Genomic DNA, 17,825 nt, shown 5'->3' on the forward strand with positions numbered 1-17,825 from the left:
GAGCACTGTAACTGCTCAGAAGAAGGTCTGAAGGAGCCTGGAGCAGAAGCCTCCACTCAGTTAGTTGTCTTGAATGGAGGGAAGGGGAGAGGCCTGAACATCTGATCCATCTGGGAGAGGAATTGCAGGGATGGGAAACGTTATGTAATTAAACTCTGCTGGCCTGTCCCGCCTGGGGAATGTGAGACCCATCAGCAGTGACCTCTTCCAATCAACTTAATTGGCCCAATCTCGCCAAGAAAAGCAACAGAATTGGTTTAGTGCCTCATGGAAATAGCTTAGCTCCTGACTATTTATGGCCACTGAACTCGAGGATGGGAGCCTGAGTCTGAGCCAGGAGTTGACAATGTGTGCTGACTTCTGGGAGGACCGGGAGGCTACAGTGGGTTTCCCTGCCTCTCTGTGCCCCCCACCTCTGTCTCAGGGGAAAGACGTTTTAGCAACTTGCTGCATTGGGCTCACCGCACTTTACAAGCCCAAAGCCTCTTACGAGGCAGGTCTTGCCTCCAAGGACCCGCAGTCTAGAGCAAAACAGACCTTCATTGCAACCCAGGATGGCTGGACTTTGCTCCTCTTTTATTCAAATATGCCAAGGACAATTACTATTTTCTCTGTGTTCAAAGGCACATTTATTTTCATGTCGTGGTCTACATAGCTCATGTTAAAGAACAGGAAAATGTCTCTGATAATTAATAACATCAATTTTGGGGCCACCTTTCTTCAGAATAGTTCAAGGACCTTTCATGAATACTGATTTCCAACAACTGCAATGTCGGTTAGGTTGCCTCCATTTCTTGGGTGAGTAATCTGAGTTAGTTATAGAAAGTTCTCTTTGCAAAGTACATGAGCAGTAGACATGCAGTGGGCATTAAGACTATGTTGCCAACTTGGGAAGGGGTATAGATCTCATTTTTACCATGGTCACAGACATGCTAGTGCCTGTATTCAATGAGACTTCACCTCTGAGTAAAGCTTTGTACTCCTCCCCATACCAAGCTTTGACTGGGGGGAAAGCAGAGTGAACTTTTCTTCTCATTGAGTCATTCCTGGGATTAGAACATTTTCCCCAAAATCACACTGCTCCAAAGGGGCACAACTGAAGTAGAATCAAGGCATTCCCACCATCCTCTGAAATGTCTGCCACCAGGTCTTCTGACCAATGGTCACACCCTATTTATCAACTCTCTCTTACGCAGATGAATTTCACCTAAAAATAAGGTAGAACTTCAAAATGACACAGCTCTGATGTCATGAATTTTAAAATGTCAGGAGTCAAATAAAGTTTCCCCAATTATATGCCCTCACATGATTAGAACCTAATAAATGAGGTTCCCTATCATCTGGTCTGGGCAAGCATGTATGTGCAATCAAAAGCACCCCCCTCCTGCTCTGTTCCAGGGACCTCACTAGCTGTCTCAGAATATGAACGCAGTCAATGTCACATTTCCCTCACTCCTCAAATGCTCCCGGAAGCCTACAGCTCTTCTTTTACCTATACCTTTTGTACTTAAAATACACATCTGAGCATCCAAGACAATTTTCATCTTTCCTCAGGCACACAGAATTCCTGCAAAAAAATATGCCCTACCCCCTCGTAAGGGCCAGAACATATATTCCTTCTATCCTCTGACTCGCCTTCTCTTAGTTACTTAACTTCAGCCTTACTGTGTGTGTGTGTGTGTGTGTGTGTGTGTGTACATGCACACACACATACATGCATCCTGGGTTAGCTACACACTCACAGCACAGAAAACATCAAAGATTAATAAGACACTCCCAATCCGATATGTCAAGTCTCATTCCTCATTCCTGCTAGTGAGGAAGTACTGCACATTTCCAGAAACTCAGTCCTCAAATGTATCAGGACCTGCTTTCTGCCCTGGATCACAGCACCCACCCCCCATGCCCAGCCCACACCTACTATGAGGAACAGGAACACCCTTCAGCTGTATCCCCAACACACAAAACCAGACCTCATCCCTATCCTTGTGCCCCCTTTTTACAAAATCACAGATATATTTCAGGTCAGGTTCCCTTTGGCCCCTAAGATCCATAAACATCTCTAGACTGAATTATGGTTCTTGAAGAGGCCTCAACTGGCATCCAGCTCTTTTCAGTCCTCTTGGCAAAACTGCAGCAGTCAGCTGAGTCCGAGAAGGAATGTTTCCAGGGCACGGTGCCATGCCCCAGTACCCAGTAATGGGCTCAGCATCCAGTAGGCATTCCACAAATATTAACTAATAATCAATATTAATTGGTAACAATGAATTCCTCTATTAAATAAGAAACCCATCAAATAACATAATAGAACACGCACCTCTGCCACCAGTAATGCAAAATATATTCCTCCCCTCACTCCAATTTTATGTGGACGTCCTCCCTGATCGTCACCTAGTGCTGACACACAGGGCTTTTCTCCTTGAATGTATACCCCTCATTCTAAGCCTTGTCCAATTCCTTCCTCTCTGAGGAGGTAGGGAGGGGGAGAAGGCAAAACCCAACCCAGCATCCTTCTCTGTAAATGCCTTGTTTCTCCATAAAGAGTGCCTGAGCCCTCACTTTCCTATCCTCTGCACACCCCAGTGCCATCCCAGCCACATTTCCCCATGCACACTCAAAAAGTTCACACTCGGCTCTCTGCAGATAATCTCTCCCCGCCCGCCCCCCCCCCCCACTCATTCGGTAATCCTCAGGAGCCCAACCTTCCACACACACGTCCACCTTTCGCTGCTACACACAGCCACCCTCCCACGCCACACCCACTCCATGTGTCTGTGCAGGCATGCACAAGCCATCTGTCTTCGACACACTGTACCTCTCCTCCTGCTCTGACACCCTTCACAGGCACAGATTTCTCATTAGCTACACCTATGTTCCCACATGCTCTCATCTCCTGCCAGTCACACATATGCGCATCCAACAGACTCCTCAGAAATGCACACCTCCACTGCGCACAGAGCAGGGTGGAGCTCCAGCCCTCCGGCCACCCGCAATGCACACCCTGGTGCAGAGACTTTCCAGAAACCTCCTTCCCTGACCACACAGAGCACCCAAGGGTCCCACTCTCCCTCCCTAGCAAAGCAGATCCATTCACACAGAACCCAGCCCTCCAATTCCAGCTACAGTCCTGTCCTTACCAACTGCAAAATCTTATACGCTCCTTGCTGCAGGCCCGCAGACTTGCTATTTTCCTCCAACACTGTTCACAGAGCCTGCTTTCTTCTCCTCTCCCCCTCCCCACTCCCAACACCATACCCAGGTCTAAGGGTCTGAGCCCAAGGCAGAGGCGGTTGGATTTTGTCCCCTAAATTCTACCTCTCAACTTTCTTTGTGCAACATGTCAGGAAGGAATTGGGGGCGGGAGGGAGCCAGGCTGAGTATGCTGGAGAATTTCTGGGTGTAGGGAAAACGGAACCAACTGCAAAGTTCCCTCTGTGTTACAACTTTCTCCCCTCCCGACATTTAGGGCAGAGGGCTTAGGTGTTGTTCTTGCTCTCAGGTCTGTCGGCTGGGAGAGGACATCTCTTTATGAAAAAGCAGGTTGTCTAGCACCTTCTCTAATAGGCTCCAGGAGTGACACCCACCTCCTTTCACGCCAAACCTCCCAGCTCCCGCCCCCTGCTCTTCGCACACATAAACAGCCCCCCCAGCCCCCCTCACCCCCCCGCGCGAGGCGCCCCAGCTCTCCTGCTCTGAGCCCAGCGCTCCAGCTGGGTCCAAGAGGCTGTCTCCACTCCGACTCTGAACCTGCCGCCCGCCGCCAGAGGTCTAAAGGAGGCGGTCCAGTTCAATGTCTCCTCCACCTGGAATGCTCCCAGACGTGGGAGGAGCCCTTACCGGTTAGCAGCCCCCACCCGGTTCGGCGCGAGGGTCTCAGTTCCGTGCATTTAAAGCGCAGCTGAGGAATGCAGCAGCTAAACTCCCCCCAAAGAAGCAGCGCCTCCTCGCCGCGCACCCACTGGCGCCCGAAAGCACCAGAGTCCCCTCCCCCACCCCTCCTTTCCCGAACCTTCAACTTCCAAGCGCCCCAGATTCATTTGGAGTAGGAGTAGCGCTTTGGGGCAATGGGGTAATTTGGCCCACCGGGGTTCCTTTTGACTCCGACCTAGTTCCGTGGTCCCCGGTCTCCCAGCCTTCCCACACCGCCGCCTCAAATTCCGAGAGCTGGCTCGGAGAAACGGCGAGGAATTCCCCAGGGACTGCCCAGCCAGCTTGCCCGCCGCTCCCCGCCCGGTCCCAGATGCACGGAGAACGCGCGGAGCTCCTACATCTGCGCAGAGACCCGGGGCGGGGTAGCCGCGGGGTGGGCGCTGGCCACAAGGAGTCCGGGGTGCGTGGCCGTTGCCGAGAAAAGCTTTCGGAAGAGGCAAGAGTATTCCAGCACAGGTACGCCGCGCCGGGCGAGGAGTTGCAACTCCCAAACTCGGAAGCCGGCGTCCCAGTCCGGAGCTCCGAGTCCCCTCCCCCAGCCCACGCCCGGGACCAGGGAGGGGGAGGCATGCAAGGAGCCCCGCGATGTTGGGAGCCGAGCGCCGGGCGCGTGCCGGGTAGCCGTGGTGACACGCTCGACTCTTCCCTGCGCGGGATCTGTCTGCCACCCCCTTTTGTTACAGGATGCACGGGGAGCCCTCTCTGCAGGAGCAGACGGGTGTGTTGATTGGGGGTTGGAGGGCGGTTCTGCTGAATCTCTTCGCTGCCCTTCCGTCGTCCCTATTTCCCCTCGCCTCCGCCCCCATTTCCAATCCAGGTCCCTTAAACCTGATCACTTTCCCAGATATTGGGCGGTTTCTCGGGCAGCCCAGGGACGGGAGAAGAGGTGGGGAGGAGTGTCCGTGTGTGTGTGTGTGTGTGTGTGTGTGTGTGTGTGTGTGTGTGTTTGAGTGTGTGGTGGGGAGGGGGTGGTTGCGGTTGCGCCTCGGCCTGGGCAGATCCCAGCGCAAACTTCGGGGAAGGCGCAAGCCCGGGAAAGTGAGCCAGAGCCGAACGATGGAGGTGGGGGCGGGGTGCAGAGTTGGGGACCCCCGCGCTAGTCCACTGGAAAATCCCCCTACTCAGCTTCCCACCCCTGAACGTGCCCACCCAACGTACCCGCCTCCCCTTACCGTGGCAGAAGTAACCATGGCATCCGTGTGACTGTTTCCAGGGACGTCGACATGAAGAGAAAGGTGGACGCAAACTCGGTCATTCAAAGTCTCTCCCACCCCGCCGCCTCCACTACCCAGCAGGGGGAAAAAAAGAGAAGAAGAAAGAAAGAAAGAAACGGGAAGAAAGTAGTTGCGCCGGGCTCTCTCGCGGGGCCGCGCGCGGAGCTGCTCGGTAGGGAGAGGAGCCTTCAACTCTGAGTCCCGCGAACATAATCTGCGCGGTTATAACCAGCCAACCCGGCCAGATGGCTCCGCGCTCAGCGCCTTAACCCCTTCAGCGCCGCGCCTCCCGCCCCCGCGCCCGGCCGCCGCGCGCCTTGCCAGCCCAAGCCCCTGTGCCCCTCCGACTTGGGGCTGGCGTGGGGTGGGCAGTGGGGCGACGAGGTCATCTTTCCTAGCCTCTCTAAAAGAAAACACCAAAAACTTCCAAGTTAATAGTAGGCTTCACTATCCCCTTTAGAGATCCAGGAAAAAACGAAATATTCAACTTTTCACTGTATTTTACATGTTAATGTCTTCAGCCTGTCTTATTTGTTTTTTTTTTCTTGAGAAACTTCCTTTTGATCTTTTTTTTTTCTTTCTTTTTATTTAAGATTTTCCTCTCTAGGCAGAAGGGCCTTTCTTGCCCCTTCCCCCTGGCGGCTTGGGTCTAATGTGCAAACTCCTCCTCCAAACCTTAGACCCTTCCAGCTCTAGATCTCTCCCCACCTCCTATCAAGCCCACCCGTCACTCCTTCCCCCACCCCACAACGCGAACACGCCCAAGGACAATCACTCCCCAGCGAACTCGCTGCTCTCAGGGACCAGTACCCAGGACGCTGTGCGGGAGGTCAAGGACAGCGGAGTCAAGAGGTAGGGGGAGGCGGGGTTCAGAGGGACCTAGGAAGGGGCGGCCGCGTGTGTGTGTGTGTGTGTGTGTGTGTGTGTGTGTGTGTGTGTTTGCGAGAACGTGAACGTGGAGGAAGAGGGGGATGGATCGGAGACTCCCATTTCACCCAGCCTCCAACTTCTTCTAAGCACCTTCCTAGAATGGGGCCCTGCAGCTGAGCACCCGCCCAGCACCCACCAGTCTGCACGCGGGGACAGCGCGGGGAAGCAGAAAAGGCAAAAGCCACAAACAAACCTCGTAGTAGCGCTTGGAAAGTTGTGACGCTCACTCCCCCACCCATAGATTATTCGAGGAAAGGATGGGAGGGAGGGGGCAAAATCTATTATTTCGCGATAATTTTAGCTGCCCATTAGACCCCACTTGTTCTGAGATCGTTCTCTCTAAATTTACCGAGTTAAGTCATCTTGCTTTCGTCCTTTTGCCATCAAGAGAAGTGAGAGTGGGGGGTGGGGGGGAGAGAATGTCGCTTAGGGGTCAAGGAGAAATTCAGAGCCTTGGAGCGGATTTTTGTGCTCCTGACCCCCTCCGGCTCAGCTCCCCGGGCCAGGGCGTGGCGGACTCCGTCCTTGAGCCCCCTACCACTTCCTCCCTGCAGTCCGCCACTCTTTGGCCCCATCTCGTGCCAGGACCTTTTGATTCACGCGCGACTGGGGGAGGGGAGCAAGTAAGTATCCCGTCTCGTCTCGTCATGCCCTGCCATTCCAAGGTGGGTAAGAAGCAACCCACTCTGTTTCAGCCGGCGTCAGGTTAAAAAAATCCAAATTCCTACGACTTGTTTGAGAATTTGGTCAAACACCGAGAAGCACGGGCACTGCGCCTACCAGATCAGGCCGAACCCGACGCAGAGCAAGGCTGCGGGGTCCGAGCGGAGGTAGGAAGGGATGGGGAGCCTGGGGGGCTGCGTACTAGATAGATTGTACCTGCCTCATCATTATCCTGGCTGCTGGAGGCTGCCACATCGAAAACGGCCAGAAGCGCCCACTGAGGCCCAGGGGCCGCACCTCCCGCAGTCCCTGGAAAGAGTGGGGTCCTCCTTCAGTGCCTCCCTCGTGCCAAAATGTTGAGGTCCTCTTCCGGACCAGATTAAGCTGCCGAGTTGTTCCCTCCACTCGGCACACACAGCACCATGAAGGTTTGGATTGGGCGTGATCTGCTGGGTTCTGGTTTTCTCCCTGCGCTCTGGCCCGCCTCCCTGCCCTCCCCCACTTCCCGCACTTCACCCCCACCTCCGCTGTCAAACGAAGGATTCAGGCCCAGTTTCAGCTCCACTGGCCAAGTTCTAGGGGCTCCTTTCTGGAGCTCCAGGTCCTCCAATAACCCGAGGGTTGCAGGGAAAGAGGTGGTTGGCTCCTGCTGCAGCAAGGAAAGGGTTAAAAACATGTGCGGGCTGATCCGCCTGCAGCTCCTCGGTCACTGGCAGTCTGGAGGGAGGAGGGGGAGGAAGGGGGCAAACTTAAATTTGAAAAATCAGAAGAAAAAAAAAGAAAAGGCAGCAGTGAGTTTAAGACCCGATTTGTTCTGCAGATGCTGTGCACGGACTGGCCGCCACACTTTGCCAGGACCTAGGCAAGCACAGGAAGAGTTTGTATTGTTTTCCAACTGGGAGTTGGGGGGGGGGTGTCCTGCACTGGTGGGTCTGTCTTTGCTTGCAATCAACACGCCTTGTAATATGAGAGGTGACACCTTAATCTTGCCAAATATGTGTGGTGCCTTTGAGAGGGGGGTGGGTAGAGGGAGGGGCTGAGGGAAGGAGAGAGGGAGAGAGAGAGAGAGAACCAGACAGAAGCAGAGGGTAAAAGATGCATTTTCCTCACTTTTTTTTTTTCCAAATGGAGAGCTACTGGTCCTTTCCTTTGTGGAAGACCTTTTTCAGAAAATCTCCCTCTAGCCGGCAAGCTGCCTTTTCCTTCACTGTTTTCCTTTCTGTTTCAGAGTAAAAGATTCTTCTCTCCTCTCTAAAGAAGACTAGGGATTGATGCCTAGGTCTCTCTCTTGGCTTCCAAGAGTAGCAAGGTGATCAAAGAGGAAGGTGACTGGAAAAAGGAGTAGAAGGTGTATATTTTTAAAAAGAGTAAAAGATAATTGTACGTAATGTAGATTCATTTTGGAACTGCAGAACATTGGGACTTCTAAGCAAATCCGTTTCTCTAAATAGAGGAAAATCTTAGTGGTATAGACAGCTAAAGCAAAGAACAGAACTAGGAAGTAAGCTGATGAGTTCATGCCCCATAGACAGTGCTGGGTGTGGAAGTCCATCTAGGACTAGGTCTTTTCTGATTAGCCAGGTAATCGCTTCTCTTCAAGTTGACTCCTTGGTCATGGCCTTAGCCATCCATCTGTTGACTGTATTTTTAGGTTGCTGAACTTTCTTTTTCTCCCTGAAAGTTGTTTGTGAGGGCAGGAACTAGATCCAGTGATTGAAAGCCCCCTTACAAAATCTCTCCTAAAGCAAATTTCTGGAGCATGCTTTCTGCCCACCCTTATCTTTTGCAATAGCACCACTCTGTGGTTGAAACACTGAACAGAAACAAAATGGAAATGTTGGAATGAATTATGCCCTTACCTTGTGAGAAATAGTATTGATCTACTGGATGTTTCAGTTAAATGGATTGTGTGTTGCAGGGGCTGCTCAGCATATGACAAGGGAGGGGGTCTTGTGCAGTAGGGGCATGCAGTTAATTCGTTATGACACAGTGACCCAGGAAATGAGAGAACTGGGACAAATGGCCTCCAAGGATCCTTCCCTCTGTGACCGCATGTGGCAAGGCAAGCTTGGTTCTTTTCCCCAGCACCATACAGCTAGCCTTGAATATTTGTCCTCTCCCATTGTGTGTGGGTTTTTTTCCTGCCTTAGATTGCTAAACTGTACTCCACACCTTAGCCTATCCTAAAGTATCTGCAAGTTGCCTCTTCTGCTGCTGGAGGGCACTGTGGAGAGGTTTGCAGAATGCTTGCACCTACTTTCTCTTGCTCCACCCTGTCCGTCCATCCCCACCCCCACTCACTCAGACAGCTGCTTGAGCTCCTGGAGCCCGAAAGTCTATGTTTCTGAAACAATTAAAGTGCCTGCAAAAGGTGTTTGCATAGGGATTGCTAATTTAAGGGCCCAGTAAGGCTGTGTGTTACCTTGGCTCCTGGCACTCAAAAGATTCCTGGCTGCCCACCCATTACTACACACTTGTAACTATAGCATTATTAGCCAACAATCATGTGAGCCCGTGGTGCCAATTAGCGACTCTGCCCAAATGTCCTGAAGAGTGGTGGGAGCCATTGTTCTTTTTTTTTTTTTTTCAAAGTGGGTACAAATGTCTGTAGAAACTGAGTGACTTTATGTTTATTCAGCGAACGCAGGTCTTCCCTAAAATGTCCATCATCTTGAGGAAGTGCAGCTTTGATGCTATCAACCTTGAGCTCTAAACAGAGTAGGGAGACAGATCTAATTCTATCAGCCTCTGTGTCCCCCCACCCCCTACATTTAATAGTTAAGGATGCTAAGGCTCTGGCTTCTCCATAAATTTCCCCAGGGAAACAAACGAACAAACAAGCAAACAAAAAACCAAACATAGTAACAGATCAGGAAGTAGAACTCATTAAAAGAGTGGGTCTTGGAATTGTACAAACCTAGATTCCATGCTCCCTTCTTCACTGGTAGCTGTGTGTCTTTGACAGGTTCCTGAACTTCTCAGAAACTGTCTGTAATTGGCAGAAACAATGCCAACCTCATAGGAGTATTATGGGGACCACATGAACTAATTGATTTAAAATGCTGGGCACAGTCCAGCACAGTGAAGGCACCAACTCCCAATCTGATAGCCCTTTTACCGGAAACACCGCCAACCACATGGGTGGGGGATCTTAGCCTTTAGAAAAAGCTCCGGAATGTCCTCTTTGTTACTTGTAAGCTGTCTTGAAACATTTCATTAATGTAGCTTTATGGTTATATATTTTTCCCTTGGACAAAGACAGAAAGAACATAGCAGAATGAAGTAGTGGACATATTTGGAATTTAGTTTCCTAATGCGGGCCTCAGAGAGCATGAAAGACGTAGTTGAAGGATTTCAGAATCTCATCTTGTTTGTTCTTTGTCTCTAAGGCAGAACTGCCTCATCATGTAAAAGGAAATTCCACCATGTCCTTCAACTTGTAACAGATTGCCTAGTATATTATTGGTTTGTTGTTATTGCTAATTATGTTCTAGGGCTTAGATTGAACAATATGATGAATTGCATTGAATAACAATGGATCAACTCATTTTGTGAAATAGCATACATATTCATAATTATGTTTCAAGAAATTACCCATAATGATAGAGGGAAGGTATGTATTCCTACCACACAGGTGGATCTAGAAATCATAATAAAGTCTCCTATTTCACCAGTCATGACATGAATTCCTAACCACCCTATAAATTAACTTTATGCTGCACCAAACTCCACTCATATAAAAAATGACATTAAGGTTTCCTAGGTAACTAATGCACTTCCAAAGGGAATAGGCCTCAGGAGACAAAGAGGGCAGGGAAAAGGGTGGGGGGTGGGGAAGTGAAGAAAAAGAAAAAAAAGAACATTAGATTAGACTCATGTGACATAAACAAAATATTTCATGGGGAAGGACTCATAAAGTTTTACTGCCTAGGTTTGACATAGATATGGCACAGCTATTAATTCCATCTTTGGATAATAAAATACTCAGTAGGCTAGCCGTCTCATTAGGGCTGCCAGCATTTCATATTGGAAGTTCAGATTAACAAATGGTGAGAGAAATCAGTCTTTTTCATTTATCTGCTAAGCTGTGTCCACTCACCAGCCAGCTGTTTCTTGAGCCCTCTATGGTTGTATTTAGACATAACCAAATTTTTGATATGAACGTGAAAAATAGGACTGATTTGGATGTTTTGAAATATGCAGACGCTTTTGATCTTATAGACTGGGAGCAGGTTGAAGGGACGGGCTCCAGGTCAGGTTTCCCACCACTCCTACTCCCACCTGCTGGTCTTTTTACTGTGGCTTCCTTCTTCTGGGGAAGGGCCTGGGGGCAGAAGAACATTTGAATGCCTAGGAGGAAATGGAAGATGGTAGGTGGAGCATAGATTTTAATTTATGCTGGAAGAATTTTGAGCAATTCTGAAAGATGGTGAAACCCAGATGATGTCTATGAGCTGGAGCCTGGAAGAATTAGAACATGAACTAGCTTTGTTGCTGCTTTGTGAGCTGGGGGACTTCACTAACCTTTCCAGTGTCTTGGTTTTACCATGTGTAAAAGGAACTTAACCTCATTTTCTTGTATAATTGGGAATATAGATAAGAAAACAAAGAAATACATTAATTTGAATAAAGTTGGGGGTTTTGTATTACCTGCTTTCCACCTACAGTAGCCGCAGAGTGATGTCTGTGGGTGGAGACTCCCAACTGGTTACAAGCCACATCCAGGTAATATCTCTGTACAAAGTATGGTTGAGTTTCCCTGGTGGTCCATATAGTGGAAGTGTTCCTGCCCATAACCACTGGGACCGTCAGTGTTGAGTGCAGCCTGCCTTTTGCCTATTCCATGACCTGCTGGAAAATGGACACAAGATGCTGGAAAGTTGAATGTTTGCATCACACAATACCATTGAGTATTGAAGTCATTTTGGTATTTTCTCTAGTTGGGTACTTGGGGTAGGACTGAGGATTAGAAAAATCTCTGCCCACACCTTCCACTTACTACCCTTAGTAGGAACTAAGAGGTGGGGGGGGGGGGGGGAGGAAAAGTCTGGGAAGCAAATGTATAAAAATCCAAAGGTGAAGATTTCCCAAGTATTTAAGGCTAATGGAGACCCAGGTCTCCTTACCCTTAAATAGGCGTAGGCCAGTCTAGCTATGTGTATGACAACATATAATAACACATCCTATGAATACTCTCTTCATACCCATCTCTCCTCAGAATTCAAGGCTGGGGGAACCTGGAAAAGGTCACTTCATCCATCCTCCTGACCTTGAGACCAGTCCTCACTCTCCACTGGCAAGTTAGGTACTGTACTGACTTTACAGGGTGGAGTGAGGGGCAGAGAAGGTTCATTCTATTACCCATGTATCCTTGAAAACATTCTCTTCACTTCAGTGGTCTAGGAAAACTGAGGAAGGGGAATTAATCATAGAGTTTTTTTACTTTAAAGACCTTATGCCCAGAATTCCCACAAAACACCAAAAAGAGGTGTTAACAGTTCTTGGGGGCCAAGAAAAGCTGAGTTCAAATTAAAATAAGCTTACATACTTCTACTTTCCCCAACACACACAAACAGACAGACAGATATACCCATGTAGCCAACCCATCTGATGATTTTCTATATTTACCAGTCGGTTCACTGGCAGTTCTGCTCCTGTTCTCACCCTCAGAGCAGGCTGTCCTCAGGCCCCCTTCAGAATGCAAATAATGCTCAAGCAACAATGAGTACCCAAGCTGGGGCCTCATAGAAACATAAATGCCCAGTGCAGGAAGGAATGTTAGCAGGTAGGAACTTCTTTACAAATCATCATCATCATAATCATCATAACAATAGGTAACATTTATTGAGTGTTTACTGAATACCAGGTACTGTTAATAATATTAGCATAATATACCAGGCACTGTTTCAAGCACTGTGTGTATGTATAGATGTATGCACACGTGTGTTTGTGTATGCTGGTCTTAATTTAGTACTAGACCAGAGCCGGTGTTCGTGTCTCAGCTCCTATGTGATTGATCTTAGCCAAGTTAGTGTCCCCTCCTAGATCTCAATTTTTTAAATCTGTAAAGTGGAAATAATAATATTATGTGCTCTGTAGGGTTTTTCTAAGGATTAAATGATTTATAGGTAGGTACTGTTACGATTCCACTTTACAGATTTAAAAAATTGAGCCATAAAGAGTTTATATAACTTGCCCAAGTATACATAGGTAGTAAATGAGGGCCAAAACAGAGGTTTGAATCCAACTGCTTGTTACCTTTACACCATCCAACCTTGAGACAGTGGTGTTTTAACAGATGAAGAAACCAAAGCCAAGAAGGGGACAAGCAACTTGCTTAAGAACACTGGGAGGAGCTCAGATGTGAATTGGCTCTCCTGTCTATAGTCCAAGGCTAAGACCAGCAGTAGGAAGGCTGCAATATCCAGAGTCAGTTCTCCTGGGCTCAAGGTTGTCCTGGGGTGGTGAGGGAAAGAAAAAAATGGAGGATGAAGTCGAATAAGTTTAGGTCCATCTGTGGGTCCTTTGTGTGTCTTTCTAGGTGCATGTAACGCACATCAGAACGGTGATTTGGTACATGGAAAAAGGAATGGTTTCAGCACCTACCTGTCTCTTCAGCAGGTTCCTTTGTCAGGATACACCTGTATAATTACATGACCGCCTTGAGTCAGGGAGCTTCCACAAGAGCAGGACAAAACCACATAGTGCCAGGTTACCAAAAATTCTTCTAAGGGTGCAGGCCGTTGGCATGGTGCCAATGATTAAAAAGCTAATCAAAACTACTGTTTGCAACATCAAGATACACAAGAAAATAGTAGTGCCTCAAGTCTCTCATAAGCAATAAGTCTGTAAATGCCCACTCAGAAACTATAGAATCCTGGAGTAGAACATTATGGCCAGTTGATGTTTTATTACATATATTTCATTTGAATCCCATATAGTCACCAATTTATAGTCATGCAAATGACTTCCTCTAGCATAGACATAAACTTAAAGACCACTTGGAGCTCAGACTGAGCAGGGAAGCCAGTGTTCGAAACCTGCCTATGAATGGGCTTTGAATCTGGAGCTGCTGCCAAGATAGCAAGCATGAGGCATCAGATTTGTGTTTCACTGCTTCACCATGTCCAGCTTCTCTGCCTCCACATGAGGATGAGAGAGTTCCACTGGTTTTTCTCCCACTCAGTAAAAGAGGCATTGCCAAAAGCTTTCAACAATGAGTCCAAAAGTTACAAATTAGCTCCTTAGGGTGAATAGAAAGAATAACATTGAAAATGACAGACAGCAATTGTCTTTCTACCTGTATTGATCTCCTCCAATTAACTGTGGACATATTAAAAATGAAGGGAATGAAAGAAGTACACAACCGAGTTGGAAATAGCTTTCTATACATAGAAATTAATAAACCAAAACCCGTTTCCCCCCCACCCCCCCAGGGTAAGCAGGGAGTCCATGGTTCAGATGAGAATGGAATCATAATTGGCAGCAGATTCGAAGTATGAATCACTGGTCCACACTCCATATCTCAAATTGGAAAACTGGCGACAATGTCGAATCAATGAATGAATGACTTATGTTCTTTCAGATGGGAAAGTGCCTGAGATTCCTCTGATCAAATCCCCCATTTTACAGAGGAAGTTATTTAGAGGCTCATCAGTGAGAGTGTGGAAATCAAACTTGATTCCCAGGATGCTGTTCTTAGTCTCCTTTCTATACAACTCTCAGGAAATAAACATATCTCATGCTTTTCTTCTGGAAATGTTTTCCATTTTCCTCTAATTTGTTCCCCACCTTTTCTTCTTTCCTTTATTTCATAACTTGCTTCAACTTAGTTTAATATTTCATTTCCTTTATTTTGTTACCATTGTGCACCACTGACAAAACAAGAGAAAATTAACTTCACATGCAGAGGCCAAGGTTGCAGTAGGAACAGGAAAAGACTTTTAATCACAGGAGAGGTCAAAGGACAACTTTAATAGTGGAATAGATACTTTCCCATTGGTTAGTCCTTTCTGAAGAGAGAGAGGACTAATTAGATGAATTCTATTTTTCAATAATGTTATAGATAACCTTTTCAGACTTTTCAGAGTGAATCTTTTTTTCCCAAAATTATTCTTCTTGCTTTTTAAAGTCTTCTTTCCTTTATATTAAAAATGGCAAAGGATCTATTTTGATGTGGGATTATTTCTTTGGTAGATTAAACAATTTTTTTTCTTGCAATCAAGGTATCCATAAAACCTAGAGTCAAATTATTTACTCTCTTATATATCTCCTAATTCCTTCCTTGTAAAAGAGCTGACTGCAATATCTGTCCTTGGCATTATGGATCTCTGGAGCCTAGCAGCATCCAATAAATAAGAGCTGAAGAAGACCACATATCTACAGGGTTATGATGTAAATGAAAATGTGACTATTCTAGAAGACTTCAAGGGGTAGAACTAGGATTGATGAGTGGAATTTACAAGGGTGCATATTTCAAGTCAGGATAAGGGTGATGATTCTTACACAGAGAATTTCCAAAAATGGAGTCAATTGCTTCATAGCTAATGAGTTTTTTTCTGTCACTGGACAAGCTCAGGCTGGGACCACCTTCAAACAATGTTGTGGAGGGGCTTCAGATTTGGATAGGTGGTTGGACAGTTAAGATCCCTTCCAAACTTGAACTATCACATCTCAGTGATCTGGTCACTTTAGCAAGTATGTATTTTGCCAAAACATGATGTATATAAGTTGATATTAAGTTTATAGTTGATATATTAAGATTTTTTTTAGTGTTACATAAGTAAACATTTTATTTTTTATTTTTTTGACTTTTAAAAAAATTTAAATCCAAGTTAGTTAATATATAGGTTAATAATGGTTTCAAGAGTAGAATTTAATGATTTATCACTTACATATAACACTCAGTGCTCATCCCAACAAGTACCCACCTCAGTGCCCATCACACATTTAGCCCATCCCCCCACCCAACACCCCTCCAGCAACCCTCAGTTTGTTTTCTGTATTCAAGAGTCTCTTATGGTTTGCCTCCCTCTCTGTTTTTATCTTATTTTTCCTTCAATAAACATTTTAAATTATAATAGTTACATTTAATTTTTTTAATGTATCAATTCAAAATTTCTTTTGAAAATACATTTACCAGGGACTTTCACTTCCATTTATAGCAGACCAAATTCTAATATACCAATCTTTCCACCAAAAATACCTAGAAAAGCTGGAAAAAAATTTTTTAAAAGCCATCTGAAGGTCTTATTTATGATATGGTTGTGTAAACAGTTCTACAGATAATTATATACTGGGGACAAAAGAGTGGACAAAAGCTGGCAGATTCTCAAGGGGAGTTGACATTTCAAGAAGAGAACAGGATGGAGGGAGTTTTCTGTCTTTTACAGTTTCTAGCTAGAGGGCAATTCCCAACTGGTACACTTGAGGTAGCAAAAGCTTAAAGGGAGAAATAAACAATTCCCAGTGATAGCTTGAGATTTTAATACTTTATGCATTTAGTAGAACTTACACTAATCTAAATATCAATAAAGGCAAAGATGATACTATCAATCACCTGGACTTAATCATTATTTGTAGAACACTACACCCAATAAATACAGAATAATACACATTATTTTTCTTTTTTAGAGAGCGAGCAAACACGTGAACGGGGGAGAGGGGCAGAGGGAGAGAGAGAGAATCTTAATCAGGCTCCACACTCAGCATGGGAGCCCAACACAGGGCTCTATCCCACAACCCTGGGGTCATGACCTGAGCCAAAATGAAGAGTCAGGTGCTCAATGGACTGAACCACCCAGGCGTCCCCAGAATACACATTCTTATCAAGTACATGGTTTGTTTACAAAGAAAGTCTATATGCTGGATAATAAAACAATCCTCATTAGATTTAAAGAACAAAACCACACAGAGTATATTCTCTAACTACAGTGGAGTAAAACTCAAAATCAATAATAAGATACGTAGAAACCCTTAAGTAATTAGAAATTAAGCAACACACTTTTAGCTATTCCATAGGTCAAAGAAGAAATCATACGGGAAATTAGAGTATATTCTGATATCTATGGTAAAAAAATACAACATATCAAACTCTGTGGGATATGGATAAAACAGTGTTTAGAGGGAAAGTGACACACTTAAATTGTATATTAGAAAGAAAAAAGGTCTAAAAATCAATGACCAAATGTTTCATCTTAGAAATTTAGAAAGAGAAAGGGAGAGTAAGCCAAAAGCAAATAGGAAGAAGGAAATCATATAGGTAAGAGAAAAAAAGAAATGAGATAGAAATTAATAGAGCTAAAATTTGCCCTTTGAAAAGATCAACAAAATTGGTTATCTCCTAGCTAGATTGGAAATGAAAGAGAAGGAAATAACCAATATCAAGAATGAAAAGGGATTATCACTCAGATCCTACTGATATTAAATAGAAAACAAGAGACTATCATGAACAATTTCATGCAATGAATTTGACAATGTAGATGAAATGGACAAAATATTTGAGCAGGGTAAAATAGAATATCTAAATAGCCTTTTATCTATTAGAAAAATTGAATTAGTTACCATAAACCTTTCCACCAATGAAACAATAGAGAAAGATGGTTTCACTGACAAATTCCATAAAAATTTATGGAAGGAGTAGTATCAGATTTAAAACACTTCACAATTTGTTATATGTGTAATGTTAATACCAAAGTTTGTTAGGGACTTTATTTATTTGTTTGTTTGTTTGTTTGTTTATGTATTTATTTATTATAAGATCAATTAAATATATTTATTTATTTATTTTTAAATATGAAATTTGTTGTCAAATTGGTTTCCATACAACACCCAGTGCTCATCCCAACAGGTGCCCTTCTCAATACCCATCACCCACCCTCCCCTTCCTCCCACCTCCCATCAACCCTCAATTTGTTCGCAGTTTTTAGGACTCTCTTATGTTTTGATGTTTTGGCTCCCTCCCTCTCTACCCATTTTTTTTTTCCTTCCCCTCCCCAATGGTCTTCTGTTAAGTTTCTCAGGATCCACATAAGAATGAAAAGATATGGTATCTGTCTTTCTCTGTATGACTTATTTCACTTAGCATAA

At 45.6% G+C, this 17,825-nt stretch overlaps 1 protein-coding gene and 1 long non-coding RNA gene across 3 annotated transcripts in view; one reads left to right on the forward strand and one right to left on the reverse strand.

Moving 5' to 3' along the window:
• Positions 1-5,211, reverse strand: part of NTF3 (neurotrophin 3) — a 67,289-nt gene extending 62,078 nt beyond the window's left edge. Inside the window, exon 1 of the mRNA XM_058743947.1 lies at positions 5,103-5,211. Within this exon, the coding sequence (XP_058599930.1) occupies positions 5,103-5,120 (18 nt within the window). The 5' untranslated portion in view covers positions 5,121-5,211. The remainder of the gene's footprint in view (positions 1-5,102) is intronic.
• On the forward strand, positions 3,716-15,823 carry LOC131520141 (uncharacterized). 2 transcript variants are annotated; one of them, XR_009265945.1, is made up of 7 exons: positions 3,716-4,386; positions 5,144-5,316; positions 5,738-5,996; positions 6,770-6,904; positions 11,405-11,462; positions 11,956-12,042; positions 14,174-15,823. It is a non-coding gene; the product is annotated as an uncharacterized LOC131520141 (long non-coding RNA). The 2 variants fall into 2 exon arrangements; XR_009265946.1 differs by lacking the exon at positions 3,716-4,386 and adding an exon at positions 4,535-4,648.
• Positions 15,824-17,825: the final 2,002 nt, after the last annotated feature.

Source organism: Neofelis nebulosa, chromosome 8 (genome assembly GCF_028018385.1).
Source record: "Neofelis nebulosa isolate mNeoNeb1 chromosome 8, mNeoNeb1.pri, whole genome shotgun sequence".
Classification (NCBI taxonomy): Eukaryota; Metazoa; Chordata; class Mammalia; order Carnivora; family Felidae; genus Neofelis; species Neofelis nebulosa.